General features: G+C 40.2%; 1 protein-coding gene across 2 annotated transcripts in view; it reads right to left on the bottom strand.

The window, feature by feature from the left end:
- Window positions 1–19547, bottom strand: part of LOC127626179 (adhesion G protein-coupled receptor L4-like) — a 54517-nt gene that overhangs the window by 24596 nt on the left and 10374 nt on the right. For both annotated transcript variants that reach the window (XM_052101784.1, XM_052101783.1), the window contains exons 3-10: window positions 18884–19033; window positions 18569–18715; window positions 9945–10015; window positions 6348–6515; window positions 5739–5922; window positions 4666–4782; window positions 4368–4567; window positions 3591–3767 (exon numbers count right to left, since the gene is read on the bottom strand). In XM_052101784.1, coding sequence (XP_051957744.1) covers window positions 3591–3767; window positions 4368–4567; window positions 4666–4782; window positions 5739–5922; window positions 6348–6515; window positions 9945–10015; window positions 18569–18715; window positions 18884–19033 — 1214 coding nt within the window. The remainder of the gene's footprint in view (window positions 1–3590; window positions 3768–4367; window positions 4568–4665; window positions 4783–5738; window positions 5923–6347; window positions 6516–9944; window positions 10016–18568; window positions 18716–18883; window positions 19034–19547) is intronic.

Genomic DNA, 19547 nt, shown 5'->3' with positions numbered 1-19547 from the left:
ATACAAATAAAAATTACTTGACATATACCGAAGAACCTTAGATACAACACACTTCACTTCACTGACTTGCAACAGTTTGTGGATATATTTTATCTTTAATAATTATTCTGAAGGTGGCAGTGTTTATGTTTTTCTAAAACCTATGCAAGCTTAAGGTAAACTTCTTGAGCCACAACAGGTTTTCACCAGCTGACAGTAGTATCTTCTTACAAACAAAAGGTAAATAAACTATGTTTAAAATTAGTTTCTATGCCTGTGTTCTTTGAGAGTTGTTTGAACTAGGCTGCATCCGAAACCAAAGGTAGGTGTCTTGTTACCTCTATGCCCTATCAGTCAATAACTCAGACAGCGTTTGCATAAGAAGGTACCTCCAAAAACTGGTTTTAGATGGGCTAATAAGGCAGCATAATGTCACATTGTTGCTAGGATACCGATCAATTGAAGGCATCTCAGTAGACAAGATGTGACAGGAACACTGGATTCAGACATGCCTGGTCCCTTCCTACCTCCGTATACAGCCTCCTGAGGCAGCATTTTCCTGGCATCGGATGAAGCCCTAGTCATACAAACTATTCAGAAAAACTGTTAATGTTCAAACTAAACGTGATCCTATCTACTAATATCACTACAACTATTTGTACAGGCCTACCACAACTTTAAATGCTCCAGAATACAGGCCATAGAAAAGTGTACTAGCACACAACAGCATTTATATACAGTCACTCAAAATGTATTTGTCCATTTAAGCCACACTTAAAAATGTTAGAATGAAATATCAAAGCATGTTAAAGCAATGTATCCTTTTCTATTAAAGCAATATAGCACAATATAGTACTTTTTGTGTAGACTCTTAACTATGACAAGTTTGCTAGGCTTTAAACTATTCAAAATGAAGACAAAGTATATGGAAACAATTTTGTTGTCAAAAGTTAGTGGAACATGTACAAACAGTAGTTAGTAAATGTGATGAACTAACACCTGTGGCTACTCTGCTAGCCCTGGACAGCAGTGTAAACTTTAAGGTTTAGTGAAAACCGATTTCCTCGTCAGAAATCTAGGGGTAACCATCGACAACCAGCTCAGTTTCAACAAACACATCTCAAAAACAGCACGGCCATGTAGATTTGCACCCCACAACATCAGGAAGACAAGAACCTTCCTCTCTGAACATGCCACACAACTCCTTGTTCAAAGTCGCTAGTCATATCTAGACTGGATTACTGTAATGTTCTTTTAGCTGGCCTTCCAGCATGTGCAATTAGGCCTTTGCAAATGATCCAGAATGCAGCAGCACGTCTGGCCTTCAACATACCCAAGAGAGCGCATGCTACACCACTACTTGTGTCTCTAGACTGGCTGCCAGTTGCTGCACATATCAAGTTCAAGGCTCTGATGCTGGCATACAGACAATCACTGGGTCTGCTCCAGCTAACCTAAAATAATTCATGCAGAGTTAAGTTCCCACCAGAAGGTTGCGGCCTGCAAATGAGCAGTGCCTTGTCGTACCAACTGTCACGCCCTGTGTTTTGCCTCTGTCATCTGTTCCCCATGGACTACACTTCCCATAATTCAGCTGCCAGCTATCTTTCATTGTCTTCACCTGTGTTTCATTAAGACATTACCCACTGTGTATATAATGCTCTGTTGTTTGCTTGTTCTGGGTCAGTTGTTGTATGTAATTTAAATGTGTATGTATCCAGATCTACTGTGTTTTTCCTGTTTATGTTCTTGTTTCCCATTGTGGATGTTTGCTTTGTTCCTGTGTCTCCCAGTTATTTGTATTTGTTTATTTTCATTAAAATCCTTCGCTGCACCTAGATCCAGCTCTCTTGACTTTTTCCCTGAGTTACAGAACAACTGACCACAAAATGGATCTAGCGGCATACTTCATGGAACTAAGCCAGGCGGATTTAACAATTCGAGAGTTCTCCCACTTCTTCTTCATCGTGGCCATCCACATCGGTTTAGATGACAAAGCCCTGAAGGACATCTATCGAATCGGAGTACCTTCCACGGCTCTGCCTCCTGAGCCTTCCATGGCTCCACCTACCATGGCTCCACCCCCGAAGTCCGCCCTTGCTCTGCCTTCCACGGCTCCACCCCCGAAGTCCTCCATGGCTCTGCCCTCCATGGCTCCGCCACCTGAGTCTTCCACGGCTCCGCCCTCTGAGTTCTCCATAGCTGTGGTCCTATGGCCACCTCCCGGGCCTCCTGACCCAGTCCCTGTCCTGTGGCCGCCTCCCGGGCCTCCTGACCCAGTCCCTGTCCTGTGGCCGCCTCTCCGGTCTCCTGACACCAGTCCCCGTCCTGTGGCAGTCGCCCAGGCCTCCAGACCCGGTCCCCACCTTGAGGTCATCCCCTTGGTCTCCAGACTGTCCCCCAGATCTGCTCTGGTCACCTTGGTCTCCTTGCCGTCCGCCTGACCTGCTCTGGTCTCCCTGGTCCCCGGCTTCATCTTGGCCCTGCCTCCCTGTCTTTGCCCTATTCCCCTCATCCCCTTGCCCCTTGTGCCCCCCTTGGACTGCCTGTTTGCCCCTTGTGCCCCCCTTGGACTGCCTGTTTGCCCCATGCGCCCTCCTTGGACTGCCTGGTGACACTCACAAAGCAATTGACCATACAGGCCAAAACTATTAAATTCGCTGTAATGACTCATTTTGGGAGTGTAGTAATTCCACGAAATGCCTATTGCATTTCCATAGTAATAATAACATTAGAAGTAAGGAAGAAGAAAGGGCCACAACCTGAATACAGTAATTGCTAATTGTTATGATATTATTGTAATTGTAATTAATCGACTGTTCATTAAAAGTTACTCAATAGTTATTTCTCCTGAAGCTGAATTAGTAGATAATTAAAAGTAGTTCATCAGGAGGCATGACTGAATTCAATAGTTATTGATTAGCTAATTGTTACTTAACACAACTATAAAATGCTATTACATACTGATTAGTTAACACATCTTCCTTAGTAGTTAATAGTAGTGACTTAAGTGCCAATGAAGAATTACCTATTAGTTCTGCAGTAATTCCTTAGTAGTTATGCATTAAGTAAGATACAGTATTCTAAAGTGTTACCAGCAATTCCTTTGCTGTCTTCAAAAAACGGATCTTTTTCATGAGCACTTGACGATACACTCATAAAAATAAAACAATAATAATAAAAAATTGAGTTGCGCTCTAATCTCTGTCTTGGAAAGTACTTTTCTGATGCATAGGGATAAATGCAGTGGAACGCGGCAGTTCAGGAGAGAGAGGCTAATCAGCCGAGGAGAGGGATAAATGCTGATTAGCCCGATTGGGGGCCGGGTGTGCAAAGTCACAGCATGACCCTGCACTCCTCCTCATCACAGTTATGAAAAAATAAAGGTAACTGACTTCATTTATCCACTAAAAATCACCTTAAGACCAGTTGGTTAAAAGTAACTGCATGACTCAGAAAAGTGAAGTTAGTTTGGAAGAAATATCTAGTATCATTTGCTTGCAGATATGTTGTTATATAATGCATTGACATTCAGACAAGTGTGGCTAAAGTGTCTATAATGTTTTGTTGACAGGGGGCACCAAGAATGATTGTGAGCAGTGGAGACTTACATTGGCCTGAGCTGAGGACATAAGAATTGCAAAGTGTGTCAGGTGATTACAAGAACAGGAAGTGTGTGTGGCGTTCACATGGGTTCGTTTACACCCTTCCAAACTCCAGTGTCCCACCATGCTCTGGTAATACTCCCAAAATGCACACTTTGTTTCATCACGGGCAGGGTCTATTTCCTGTATAAATAAAAGTTAAACTCAGTCAATACATACACTACATGGACAAAGGTATATGGATTTCCAAACAGCACATCCATGTGGGCTTCGTGAATGTTTAATTTTAAAACCATGTGCATTAAAAGCTGGTCCTTCTTAACAGCTTCAATTCTTGAGATGGTTTTCCATTAAATATTAGAAAATGGCTACAGGGATTTGCTCCAATTCAGACACAAGAGCATCAGTGAGGTACTAATGTTGAGCGATGGGGCTTGGGCTCAAAGTCTGAGTTCTTATTCTTTCCAAAGGTGTTCAGTGGGGTTCAGGTCTGGGCTTTGTGCAGACTAATCAAGTACTCCACAGCAGATTTACAAACCATGTGCACAGGGGTGGGGGCTGTCATTCTAAAATAGAGCAGGGGCCTCCAGAAACTGTTGCCACAAATTTGGAAACACACAATTCTCTGGAATGCCATTATATGCCATAGAATTAAGACAGGTCTTCACTGGAATTACTTGAATAACTTAAAATGTTCATAAGAATGGGGTATCCACTTTTGACCATATAGTGTATTAGAACTATTCAGATGAAGCCCTGCTGGAGCAATCAGTCACACTGTACCTCTGTGTGTTTGAGAGTGAAGGTCACATTGTTCAGGGTGAATGTCTTTGGGTTACTGATGGCAGCTGCTATTACTGGTGAATTAACTGTAATTTCACCAGCTGCAGCATATCGTGAATAATCAGTGACACCAGGGTCATCGGTGGGCTTCAGAAGACCCCCAATACTCTTATAAATTAGAAAGACAATGGAGGTACTCCCTACAGCAGAGACAAAACAAAATAGAAATAAACTTGCATTAGTTAGCAGATTTTATTTAAATTTGACTGAAATGTTTCATGAAATGAATTTTACTAACCATTTTTCCTTTCATCCTTTGCATTCTTTGGAGTCAATGCAATAGAGTTTCCATGCATGGTGGCTGAAACTGGATGCTTGTGTGCTTGGTGGGGTTCAAACGAGAATAGTTTCATTTCTAGAAATGATTAAGCACACAGCGATTAAATAGCAGTATAGTCAGACTCAACAATCCAAAGGTAAGAATAGGACTAGTTAAAGGGATAGTTTACCCAAAAATGAAAATACTGTCATTACTTACTCACCCTCATATCATTCCAAACCAGAATGCTGCTAGAACTTTTGTGGAGGGGAGGATTTTAGTGAATAATGATTTTAAATTAGGTCTGTTCCTCAAAGCTTTCAAATGACTTCAGAAGACTTGGAATATGCATTGCCATTTAAAATACTTTTATAGCACTTTTATTGTCACGCCCACAACGGTCTCTCCTCTCCCTGACAGGTCCACTCCAATTCCCTGGATTATTGATCCACGTTTGCCTCCACACCTGTTCCCCACTGACTAATCAGCTCTCCACACCTGTTCCCCATTCACTAATCAGCACACACACTATATATACATACACATTCCCTGCACTCTCTGTCTAGTCATCAGAGATATCCTAGACTCTGTCCTGTTTGTTGTCAACATGTGATCGGTCTCTATTGAAGTTATTTCTGTTTGTTTTACATCTTTACAGGCTTGTGCCTTTGTCTTCTGTTACTTTTTTGGATTCTTTGGTTACGGTTTTATTTGTGGAATAAAGTCCCAGCATTTGGGTCCACTTTACCCTCTGTTGTGTTGTCTTTGCGACATTTATGGTGTTTTTTATGTGTCATTTTTGGATCTTGACAGCTATGGTCACTATGAATGTTTACTGTATTGTAAAAAGCTGCATGAAGGTTTGTCAAAATCCTTCATTTGTGTTCCCTTGAAAAAAGAAAAGGAAAAGGAAAAAGAAAAACACCATATAGGTTTGGAACGACATCAGGAATTACATAATGACATTTACATTTTTGTGTGAGCTTTTCCTTTAAGAGTCTTAAATAAATCATAGTGGGTTAAATGTGATGTTAAGCCTCAGACTAACTCACCTACATCACCAGCGTTCACCTGCATCTGCACTGAGTGTGTGTATAATGCAGAAAGGGCCAGTGTTTGCTTCTCTGCTGTGTGAAGCAGTGTGGTGAGGTAATGCTTCCTTAAATCCTCCTTTATTTTGTCCCATTCCACTTTTTCATCACTCTCCACCAAATTGTTCACACTAAAAACCAAATCCTGACCGGTAAAAACACAAAACTAACATGCATTAAACATATATCATCTGTTATTTACTTTAAATCAGTTTCATTAATGAAAACAGTCATTCATTTGATATGATGTGCAGTTTTTTTTATGTTAAAATACTTTCCCCTATTCCAGCTTAAAATGCATTCAACTAGAATTTTACCAAAAAGTGTTAACACTGTTCAAAAACAACTTTACCTATCTAGCTCCAAACAGTAGTTATAGTTTCACCTCAAAGATACAGTATAAGGTTGGCATACGATAAATATGATCAACCATCAGATGGTTATTGGCGTCGGTCATTAAAAATACACATCATTCAACCAGTTTGAAGTTTCAGGCTTATTATAATTTACAGCCATGTTTCTCTAATTTTTTCAAATCATATATTGTATGTGCGACAGTACATAGATTACCATGATCGTTTCATTTATGTGTTCCTCAGGATGTTCAAGCTCATCTATAGAACTCAGTTTAGGGCTGGTCATAGCCTCGATGTATGATATGAGGAGAACTGGAGAGAGGTGAGCTGATGTTTGATGTCTTATCTCCCTCAGGCGCTCTGGAGTTGACAGATTAATCATCTACAGCCAAGAGAGCAAAAGAGATTTAATGTTCTCGCAAAGACTGAATATGATGCAATGTTAATGTCAGAATTTGTAAGAATATTCATCACAGGAATATACAGAAAACACAGATCTAGCATTCTTATTCACGTGTGTCATTATATGTCATTGTATCTATAATTGATACTAATATTTGCATAAATATAAAGATGTGAATTTACTATCTTGTAAAACTATATTGAGATGAAATTTTCCTGTTTCTGCATTCCCACACACACACACACGCACGCACACACACACACACACACACACACACACACACACACACGTTGGTCTACCTATCATTATGAGGACTTTCCATAGACATAATGACTTTTATACTGTACAAACTATAGATTCTATCCTCTAAACCTAACACAACCCCTAAACCTAACCCTCACAGAAAACCTTCTGCATTTTTACATTTTCAATAAAACATTGTTTAGTATGATTTATAAGCGATTTGAATTATGGGGACACTAGAAATGTCCTCATAAATCACATTTATAGCATAATACCCTTGTAATTACCAGTTTGTAACTTACAAAATTGTCCTCGTAAATCACAAAAACACGCACACACACACACACACACACACACGCACATACACGCACATGAATCAGTCTGGCATCTCTTTATAGAGAAACTGCACATCTTGCATGGCATCAGCAGAGGGTGCTATTCTCTCACACTTAAATAAGAGCTGCGTATCTGCCTGAGTGCCAAAGATTTATTTACTTGAATCAAACCAGTTGTTTTAGATGAATGTGTTATGATGGTTAATGAAAAATGATAACCTGTAACCTATGATAACCTATAAAATGTGCTTCATGTGGTAACATCGAAATGAACAGGTTTGATTCAAGTCAAAAAATATTATTTAACATTATTAAATCAATACATTAGGAATAATACATTAGGTTTCACCAACAAAACTGCAATACACAAGAGGGTGTAAGAGACAAGACAACACAGGTTGTTTAGGTTTAGATCAGGTAGGAATAGATTTTTAAGATAAAAATTGCAGGTGAACTCATTACAATACAGTGAGGCTTCTCACACCATTCCTGAAAATGTATGATGCCAGTTGTGGCATTTTTAAAACACTCTGTCCATCCTGATGATTACATCAGGAGCAGCTGTTTCCTGCATTATAGATGTTCTCAGCAAGGTGAGAGGAAAAACATGTGAGAGGGACGTGACTAAACTTCAGACATTTCCAGTTATCAGTTAGTCTACTGTCTTTTACCTATTGCACACAATAGACTTTTTAAATATAGATTGAATAGATGCTTCATAAAAAACTCCGAATAAATTTTTTTTTCAGCTGTGCTTATGTGATAACATGAAAAAAACTGTTTATTCAAGTGAAAAATATGATTTAACATCACTGAATCAACCTGAATACATTAAGTTACATCAGAAAAACTCATTTTAAGGGTTAAATCAAATAGAAAAAACACTTTAATGTAAAATTTGTTGGTTACAACTTTTTACAGTGCAGCCTTATACTTTTTACCATCCGTGAATGTTTTGATAATTTTGAATAAATCGGCAACACTTTCTATGCAACCTGTGTATGCTATGTTAAATGTGTAGGCTATATTAATGCCTTATAACAAAATTGTTCTCAACTGGTTTCTAGATTTACATTGGACATCTGTAACCGGTCCTGCTCGACCCACTCCAAGCAGTATTCGATCAGGCATCTCCGGCATGGGAAGCAGGCACGCTAATGAGGAGGCTAAAGGCTACAGCCTCTAGTGTAATTCGCTAGTGCGCATCTTGAGGCCAGGGGAGTGAGGTTTACACACTGCGCAGCTAACCTGCACAGCACACCACAGCAACCAGCTGGCTACCTTTACACATATAGTAAACAAAAATATCCTTTAGATTAAATATTGAAATGTATTGAATAGGCATGCATTGGTTCAACAATACGCAAAGTTATTAAATGTTTTCTGTAAGTCTCTTGAATTACAATGGCTTTATGCACTCAGCAGCCAATAATTTACCAAAAAGGCCGACATTTGCTGTGTCCGAAATTGCTCACTCATGCACTTATTATCTTCATAGTGAAAGCCACATAGTGCACTATATAGGGAATATGTAGTGATTTCAGCTCTTGAAAGCTAAATGATGGTTGATTAAAGTCACTTCTGGTTTTTCAGTGTCACATGGCAGCCACAAAAAAATAACACATTTTTGTCTCACAAGCAGTCCTGTATGATAATGCAGTTGAATTCTCATGAATGAGTTTGCCACCGGTGCCAGCTATCTGCCATTGAAAATAAATAGGGAACTCAGAGTTACCACATACCTGTAAAATGCCTTTATACGCTACACTAATAGATAGTTTTTAATTCTATGACCCTGCTTGATTTAAACATGGGCCTTATCTGCCTGCATATGATGTATTTATTAATTTGTCAATATTTGTGCAATAAATCTAAACATTAGCCATACAAATCTATTACACTTAATTCACGCTTTACATTTCATCTGTGTGTGTTTGGATCAAGTCATTATGTTGCATCAGATGTTATGTTATCTTATCCCTTATTCGTATCAGACCTATAAAGCATGTAACTATAGTATTATTTTTTTGTTTACATATGCAGCCGCACATAAGCCAAACCTCCTTGGTCCTAAATGCATGTGACTGTAGTGCTGTTGTCTGAGCTGTCAAAATTAAGAACATTCAGTTAAAACTTTTAAACATTTCTCTGTATAATTTAAACGTAATTATGTCCAAAATAATCAAATCGGATAGAATCAAATCGTGACCAAAATTCTGATTTCACCATGCATCCTAAATGCTAGATTAAGAAAAGTAAATTAATTATTGTTAGAGTTAATATTTATACCCCTAGTACTGATATACAGAACAACACACTCTTGCTTGTGTGATATTACTTTTTTTAAATTAATTAATTATTAAACTTTTTAAGACTAGGTCTGTAATGCATTATAATGTAAGATAACACATTTTATCCCAATAACATGGAAAAGAGTGTTGATCATGTGTTTTAATGCATTAAACTCTTGGGATATAAATCATAATTCGGTAAGTAAATGTTTTATAACTGCCTACAATTGTTCAAAAGAACATACAACTGTTTATAAGGTGTATTGTAAGCCATTACAATGCATTAAGCATACCACAATGTACAGGCTTTATAGAAAGTGTTACCAAAAATGTTTACACATATGTTTAGTAAGTAGGATGCAAAATGTTTAGCTCGAGCATATATTACTTTATTTCTTCCTCTGTGGTTTGCTGTGTAATGGCAAACAGCTGGTTAGACAGCTGGTGTTTCTCTTTGCTGTAGCAATAGTGCTTATTGTCTGTGATTATAGTGAAATCATGGAGCAAAGTGAATATTTTACTGGAATTATGAAACTCACTGTTTCCAGTGTGTTGTTAACAGCCTGTAAAATACACCTGTGGTCCTGATGGCAGTGCTTCTTTGGGTTTTCTGACAAAAACAAAACACAGAAACACTTAAATGCATGTAAATGGAAATCGGATATTACAGTATTAAAAAGTATACTTTTTGAATTTTTTATTTTATTATACTGTACTTTAATTGTTTAAGAAATGTACAAAAAGTCACATGGGGAGAAACATGAAATGCAAGTTTGAAACATCTTCTGATTGCTTTTATAAACACACTATAGTTGGGGAGACAGGGGCTAGTTGTCTCAAGTACCTCAATAACTGAGATTTGAGACAAAAGTCCAAATGCAGAAATGCTTGTTTTCTCTAGGAGTGGTTATCTATATTTGTTTTAAACACAAAGTTTAAACTGTCATAATTTCACTATAAAAATGTTTTGTGAAGTAACCCAAAAATATCTGCTTCATGTGGTACCATTTAAATTAACTGGTTTCATTCAAGTCAAACATATTATTTAACATTACAAAATCTGAATACATTAGGTTACGTCAACAAATTTTAAAAGGTTAGACAATGTAGAAATAGCTTCTTAAAGTAACAACTGCTGATTGCCACTTGGTGTAGGTCTCACAGAGGAACTCACAGAGGCAGAGATATGGCCTCAACAACAGGGTTTTATTGAAACAGCGATGTAAACAACAGGTGAGTAAATCCAGTTTGAGCAGTGTTGCAAATGGTAGGTAAGTAATTTCCAGACAGGGAAATAACATGATGTACAGATGAATAGATAACTCAAAACAGTCTTTTGATAAATGTAGGTAACTTTGAAGAAACAGGAGAGTAACAATGCTGGAGGATAACTAGAGGAGGAACCAAAACACAAACGCAGACGAGAGTCTAAGATGGCTTGAACCTCACCAACCCATGGTACAGCAACCCATCCTACAAGAGCAAAGGCTGAGGGGGTTCATCGGTCACAGCGGGCTATGGGGAAGGAAAAGACAGAGAAGAATAGTAAGTTTTGAGGAGAGAAACTTGGAAAGTGGGATTGATTCTGTAATGTGAGGGTAGTTGTAACCGGTATGTGACTGCATTTACTTGATGTTGTATAGTGAATGGACCAATGTATCTGGGACTCAACTTTCAACAAGGCAGCTGGATCCGGATGTCCTGAGTGGAGAGCCAGACCTTCTTCCCAGGATGGTAAGTAGGAGTATCTGATCTTCTAGTGTCGGCCTGGAGCATTTAGTGCCAAACTGCCCATTGAAGATGGACATGAGCTGAGTCCCAGACCAGGGAAACAGAGAGGGCTGAAAGCTGAGCATGCACTGGAATGGGGTGAGTCCAGTGGCTGGTTGACGGAGAGAGTTCTGAATCTTCCGCTCAGTCTGCCTGTTGGATTTTGGATGATATCCAGAGGTTAAACTCACTGATACACCCAGGAAGTACATCCATACCCATGAGATAAACTGGGGGCCACTGTAAGACACAATGTCTTCTGGGAGGCCGTTATTACAGAAGACATGATGGAATAAGGCCTCTGCGGTCCCCAGCACCATGGGGAGGCCACATGACATGCCTTGGAGTATCTGTCAACAGCAGCTAATATACAGGTGAAGGAATATGATGCAGGTAAGTCAGTTATAAAATCCACCCCAGGGTGTGACCAGAGGTGCTGAGGGACGGGCAAAGGAAGGAGCTTACCAGATGGAAGATGGCGAGGAGATTTGGAGATGGCACATTCTGGGCAGCCTTGGACATATCGCTGGACTTCCAGGGACATACGGGCCACCAGTATCGATTTTGGAGAAGCGAGATGGTTTGATGGTAACCAGGATGACCAGAGCCCAAGGAGGAGTGGACGGAAGGGATGAGGGAAGTCTGAAGGCAAGTGCAGATGTTTTTGCCTCCCTCGGGACACCTTGGCGGAGCAGGTTCTTCTCTGGTGGCATCATATATTTGATTATCCAGGGTCCACTGGATGGGACTGACGAACAATGCTGGTGGTAGCATGGATTCAGGTGTACCATTAAGAGGTTCCACCACATGCAGTCGAGATAGAGCATCCGCTTTGGTGTTCTTGGACCATGGACGATAAGAAACAGAGAAGTTATACCATGTAAAAAACAAGGCCCACTGGGCCTAGCAGGGGTTCAACCATTTTGCTTATCTCAGGTATTCAAGGATGCGATGATCTGTGATGACCAGAAATGGATGATGTGATCCCTCCAGCCAGTGGCGCCAGTCCTCCAGCACCAGCTTGATGGTGAGTAGCTCCCGGTTGCCTATGTCATAATTCTGCTTCGCCGGAGTAAGCTTCCACGAGAAGCAGGCACAGGGGTGAAGATTGGGTGGATTCCCCTGACGCTGAGATAATAATGCACGCTTAAGGTGGAGGCATCCACTTCCACAACAAAAGGTTATTCCAGGTCTGGGGGTAGTCATGAATGCTTCTTTTAGGTGTTGGAAGGCCTCCAAGGCGGGCTGGTTCAAGGACAGAGACTTGGACTTAGACATGAGAAGAGCGGTTAGAGGAGCAGACATAAAACTGTAATTGTGTATGTAGCGATGATAAAGGTTTGCAAAACCTAGAAATCTCTGAAGTTCTTTAATTGTTGTGGGTTTGGGCCAGGAATTAACTGCACTAACCTCCCCTGGTCCATTTCCACCCCTTTGGGACTGATGATGTATCCAAGGAACTGAATAGATGGTAGATTAAATTAACAATTCTCCAGTTTCTGGTACAGTTGGTGTTCTCTAAACTAATCCAGTACGAGTGCCACATGCTGACGATGGTCAGTCTCGTTCTGGGAGTAGATGAGGATATCATTGATGTAGATATTAGCGAATCATTAGAAATACACCTGGAACACTTTGATCATAAAGTTCTGGAACACGGAGGGGGCATTTGCCAGGCTATAGGGCATGACCCGGTCGGTATTCATAGTGGCCTGTTGGGGTCACGAAGGTGGTCTTCCAGTTGCCCCCCCTCCGGATATGAACAAGGTTGTAGGTGCTACACAAGTCAATCTTAGAGAATGCAGTGGCTCCTTTTAGGAGTTCTAGATCTGCCGGAACAGGGGAAGGGGATACCAGAACTTGACTATAACTTTGCCAGAAGCAAAATCTGGAAGCGGCAGGGGAAGTAGATGGGTAATTGTAACCTTGCTTCAAAGCCTCATCGATGTAATCCTCCATGGCCTTCTGCTCGAGAAGTGAAAGAGGATAAATCTGTCCCCTGGGTAATGGTGCTCCTGGCATAAGATTGATGGCACAGTCCCATGGTCGATGAGGAGGTAAACTAGCTGCTCTTTGTGGGCTGAAGACATCTTTGAATGCATTATATTCCTGGGGTGCATCTACTTGAAGCTCATTTGCAGGACTCTCTATTGAAGTGGCACACACAGACAATGTCTCTGGAACATTTAGGATTGGGAAGTTGTAAACATCCATGAAAACCCTCCTTACCCCAAACCATCACTTCTCGTGTAGTCCATGTGAGATGCGGTAGGTGTAGTTGTAGCCAAAGATGCCCCAGGATATCAGCTGTAGAGACCTCCAGAATCATAAATTACATTTCTTCAATATGTGTGCAACCCACTCGAGGGGTAATTGATTGAGTCCAATGTGTGATGATTCCTCTTCCAAGAGGTCTTCCAATCATTGAGTGGACGAAGATCGGGGAGGGACATTTCATTGACAGCAGTTGGAGCCAGTGGCAGAGTTGTTCTGTTATGAAGCTGCCTGCCTCCCCGGAGTCAATGAGGGCCTTGACTGAGAGAGAAACATGTGGGCTGATCACTGAAACTATAATAGAAAACGGACTCCCCGTACGTCATAAGGGGCGAACAGGACATTCGGCAATCACATGCCCACCAACTCCACAGTACAAACATAGCCATTCTTATAGTTTCCGTTGACGCTTGAGTGGGGACAATCTGCATGAATAAATCTGCATCAGTTCTTCTTCTGTTTCTGGGGAGCATGGAGAACGGCATGCAGGTGGGGATTGCATATTACTCTGTTCGCTGACATATGTATGGAGAGCTGAATAAAGCATTCCAAGCCGATGGAGCCATTGTGCGCCACCAGCTGCAACTGCAGAGAAGGTTCCAGCCCCTGTCGGTAGGTTGTTAGAAGGGCCAGTTAATTCAAGCCACTCGCGTGCGAAACTGCAGAGCATAATCTATGATCGATTTCTTTCCTTGTTTGAGAGAATAAAGTTGTTCACTCACCAACGGGTAAACCAAAAACCTCCTTAAAGTGTGTGAGGAAAGCATCCAATGACTGGGCCATCCTGATCCCACAGAGAGTTTGCCCACTGTTGTGCACATCTGGAAATTAATAAAATAATGTAGGCGATGGTTGCTCTATCTGTTTGAAACCTCTAAGACTGCAACTCGAGCATCAGTGAACAACGCAGCAGGAATCCACTGCAAACCTCCACTGTACCCGAATAATGAGAAGGATTGACCATGGGACTGGCATAAAGAGAAACCGGCGATGGAGAGGTGGGTGAGGAAAGGGAAAACGAACTGCCCTCTGAAGCTCCAGATGGAGAGATGACCTGACGAAATTCATTCACCAGCTCCTCAATGATTGTGCTTGTTGGTATAGGTGGAATATTGGCGGAGTTATTGGAATATAACCTACTCCACTGAGTCCATTTTGGTGGTCTGTTCTTCTGTCATGGAGAAACTCATGGAGGTAGAGATATTAACTCAACAACGTGGGTTATATTGAACAGATGAATTAAACAGCGATGTAAACAACAGGTGCGTAAATCAAGTTTGAGCAGTGTTGCAAACAGCAGATAAGTAATTTCCAGACAAGGAAATAACACAATGTACAGATGAATAGATAATTCACAGATAATTGTCTTTTGATACTTGCAGGTAACTTTGAATAAACACTGGAGTTTAACAGGAGGAGGAACCAACACACAAACCCAGACAAGGCAACAAGAAAGTAATATCCATAGAATATAACATCAGGTAAGTTTGTCAATACTTGTAAGTTGAGTAGTCTCTGAGAAAATTTAGATGAGAACACATAAAGGGTGTGTGTGAAAGCTGGGTATAAATTCCGTCCTAGATTATCCACTAATGATGTGCAGGTGCGTGTGATCAAAACTCAGGGGAGAGTGAGCACTGTGTTGGCAGTGAGGGAGAAAGAGAGGGAGAGCCAGGTGGATCCGTGACAGTAGGATAATGTTTTATATATTCATGCAAATGTTATATACAAGGCAAAGATACCAGTATCATCATATTTTTAAAATAGCTGTGTAATAGATTTGTAAAATAAATTATCGCAAATAAAACCATACTGTCATACATTATGGCAAGAGTCAATTATGGTATATAATGAAGATTTCAACCGAAAGGTTTAACTGTGTTCTCAAGTCAAGAGTAACAACAAACCACAAACCGGCGACAGGGTGTTGGGTGCCCAAGGCTCATCGATGCATGAGGGCAATGAAGGTTATCCCATCTGGTCTGAACCGCCTGAAGGTCTACTGTGGCACCATTCACAGAACATTTTAATGATGGTTATGGGAGGAATGTGTCACAACATAGAGTGCATTGCACCCTGCTGCATATGGGGCTGCGTAGCTGCAGACCGGTCAGAGTACCCACAATGGGTGCATGTCAGAACTGGAACTTGAGCAGTGGAAGAATGTTGCCTGGTCCGATGTGTCCCATTTTCTTTTACATCATGTGGACGGACGAGTTAATTTTACCTGGAGATGTGATGGCACCAGGATAAACCATGGGAAGACAACAAGCTGGTGGAGGAAGTGTGGTGCTCTGGGCAATGTTCTGCTGGGAAACCCTAGGTCCGGCCATTCATGTGGATGTGGATTTGACGCGTGCCACCACCCTAAACATTGTTGCAGACCTGGTACACCCCAATGGTATTCCTTGATGGCAGTGGCCTTTTTCAGCAGGATAATGCGCCCTGCCATACTGCACACATTGTTCAGGAATGGCTTGAGTAACATGATGAAGAGTTCAAGGTGTTTCCCTTGCCTCTAAATTCCCCAGATCTCAATCCCATTGAGCACCTGTGGGATGTGCTGGACCAACAAGTCCGATCCACAGTGGATCCACAACTTGCAGGACTTCAATGATCTGCTGCTAATATCTTGGTGCCAGATACCACAGAACACCTTCAGGGGTCTTGTAGATTCCATGCATCGGCGGGTCAGCGCAATTTTAGCGACACACTGAGGACCAACAGCAAATTTGGCATACTGTCATAATGTTTTGGCTCATCGGTCAAAATATGAATTTTATTCCATTAGAGAACAAAATATCAAACCAAAATATGTGGACACAAGCAAATAATTAATATGTTGAACTATAACAGTTGTTAATTTGATCAATTGCTCAAAGGCCACTCTATTTGCAAGATCAGCAAATAAATGTATCTTCTATCCTCTACAGTTGGGTTTATTGTAAAAAAGTTTAAAGATGAAAGACTTCTGAATGAGAATATTTAAAACACCCAGCAACTTGGACAGAATAATAGACATAGTTAAGAGACAGCAGCAATGATTGCCTCAGACATCAATGAGAAATATACAGTACAACTTAGTTCACAGACCATTCAAAACAGAAACAAAGAGTATGATACAGAGGGAGAATAATATGGCAAAAATCTAGCTTGAGGAATAAGAAAGCCAAGATGATATTTGCAAAAGAACATATACAGACAGATAGCATGAAGAACTGAATTATTTTTTATTAGTCCAAATAGGTCTAATGGTAGAGTACTGCAGGGGAAAAATTTAAAATTGTTGATGTTCTAGTGTGGATGAAATGAAAGCAGCTACTTGGAGGAAACTTTCACCACAACATTAACCAGACTGGTCTCATGAACATTTCATTGCAGTTTCCCAGTGAAATATCCAGCGGGGGGCGCCAAACAGAGAGTGAAATTGTGTCGTAATCAGGTGAGGATTTTAAGGTAAATATTAGTTGGAGGTTTTAATGAGTAAAACGTACCTCCCTACCCTAAAACTTTAACCTAAACCTAACCAATAGTATCCAAAATCCAAATGAGAAATGAAAAGCACATTTTCTGAAACAGCCATGTAATTATTTGACGCTTCTATGACACTCTCATCCTAGGTGTCAACTTGCGTGCTTGACTGGTCTCAGGCCGCAGTCTTAATTTAATAATCACATTGAAACATGTGTGTCAATGTAGGTAGGTCTGTAATATAAGTGTTAAAATGTATCTTTTTTGAAATTATGCATTATAGTAAAAGTGTTTCGATATCATAACATAACAGTGTGTGAGTAATAGAGTGAAAGTGTTAATAAAGTCATAATCAGCCGTTGTAGTTTTGATTTGTGTGAAAGTGAATTAAACGCAGTTTTAAACAAAAAATTGAATTCGGCATGTAAAAGTCAGTTTGCAAAAATGTTGTTATAGTAATGTTTATTCTATGAGATTAGGTTGACTTTTACAAAAGCTTCTTAATTGTATGCCCAGGCATTGTCAAGTGTTTTCTGTAGCCTACTGCCTTAATCCCATCAACTGGAAATGGAGTTGGTATTGCTCTGCAAATTTGTCTCAATTTTCATTAAATATTGTCCCAAACCACCACTAACTCTAACCTATGCATACCATATGTATTATAATCTTGATACTTGGCACATGATGGTGTTGTGTTAGGTGCTTCTAATGGACGATGTGTGAAAGATCGCAAGCCACATCACTCGGCCATATGCTGAGTGGGAGTTGGTCTATTATATATTATTTTGATTTTAGTAATATTGTATGATTTATTAGTACCCGTGCATTTGTATCCCATTAAGGGTTTTATAAAGAGTAATTAAAAAAGAGTTCTGTTGCTTTGAATAAAAGCGAATGCTAAATTAATGTTTAGGAATCATGAACATGGATTGGAGTCAGGGCTGGACTGGTAATGTGGCATACCTAGCATTTGCCCCAAGGGCCGACGCACTTTGGGGCCGATCAGGGGCGGACTGGCCATCGGGAGAACTGAGCGGGCCGATGGGTCGGCCGTGAAATGGGCCGAATGGGCCGTGATAAGCTAAAATTACCTGCTGCATTATGCAAAACGGACTACAAAACGGTGCCGCGCTATGCAGAAAAGGACAGCGATTGAATTGATCATAAAGAATGGCTATTTATCAAAACATTAAATTGATTATTTGACATTGTCTGCACATAATCAAATTAATATGCATGAGTTTTGCCGCATCGTGACGTCCCCACCACCCCCTAGATGTCCCCACCACTTTTTAAAACAAAATGACGCCCATGAACTTAGGTGCTATTTCTACATGACCGAACACTTAACATTATTTTTGTCTGTGTACTCTAGTATAGTTAAGTTGATTCAGACATGTAAAATATTTTTGACTTGAGTTAAACCAGTTAGATTAGATGTTACCACATGAAGCACATTTTTTTAGGTTAGCACTTTTTTCAGTGTGGGCAATAATGGTGGAAATGTTAAGAAGCTTTTTTAGCCAAGACTTTCAGGTATGTTTCTATACAGGAACTGACTTTAAAAAATAAGATTACACTGATAAATATTCTCTGTGACAAATGGGCCCCTGTAGTATGAGCAGAGAGTAATTTGTAATGTTCTTACCTGTGCAGTCTGTCCCTCTGCCAGGCTTGAACCAGGTCCCAGCTGGGGATGTATAACCTCTCAGACATGAGCAGATGAATGAACCATTTGTGTTGTTGCATTTAGAGAAGGGACCACATCTACCAGCAGCCATGCACTCATCAATATCTGCATTTAGCATGCACAAAAAAATGACACATGCAAAGCAGTGTAAATGTAAGTATACTTCAGTTTAAATGATCGGTATACAAATCATTTTGACATAAATATGACATAAACAAACAAGGCATTCATATGAATATACATAATTTGGTTTTTATCCATGTTATGCCATACCTTTGCATTGGGTGCCATCATTAGTTTGAAATTGTTGCTGTCCATTTGAAGTGTAGCCAGAAACACAGGTGCAGTAATATCTTCCAACAGTGTTGGTGCAGTTGGCATTTGGGCCACATATTCCTGTTACATTGTCACACTCATTGTCATCTGTGAGAGGTCAGATACACATATCCTGTACATTAAACTATTATGTCTGTCAATCAATTAAATTTAAAAGTACTTACATGACATGCCTATTAATTAATCAGATTATCTGAGAAAGGCCCCCAAAATACAAATACTCTCTGAGCACTTTATTAGGAACATTATGGTCCTAAAAAAGTGCCCCATGTGGTCTTCTGTTGTTGTAGCCCATCTGCCTCAAGGTTCAACGTTTTGTACATTCTGAGATGCTATTCTGCTTACTACAAATTTACAGAGTTAATCTGAGTTACTGTAGCCTTTCTTTGTTTTATGCATTGCACTGCTGCCACATGATTAGATAATCCCAGGAATATGTAGGAATACAGGCATTTCTAATAAAGTGCTTAATGAGTTTACATTACATTACATTTTACAACTGAGTTTGTCAATCTGTCCTGTTCTCAAAGGACAAGTTCTTATGTTCTGTCTGTGCTATTTTAAATGATATTGTGTAGGATATTAGATGCAGAAGAGCGAA

Source organism: Xyrauchen texanus, chromosome 32 (assembly GCF_025860055.1).
Source record: "Xyrauchen texanus isolate HMW12.3.18 chromosome 32, RBS_HiC_50CHRs, whole genome shotgun sequence".
Classification (NCBI taxonomy): domain Eukaryota; kingdom Metazoa; phylum Chordata; class Actinopteri; order Cypriniformes; family Catostomidae; genus Xyrauchen; species Xyrauchen texanus.
This window is presented reverse-complemented; position numbering and strand designations above follow the sequence as displayed.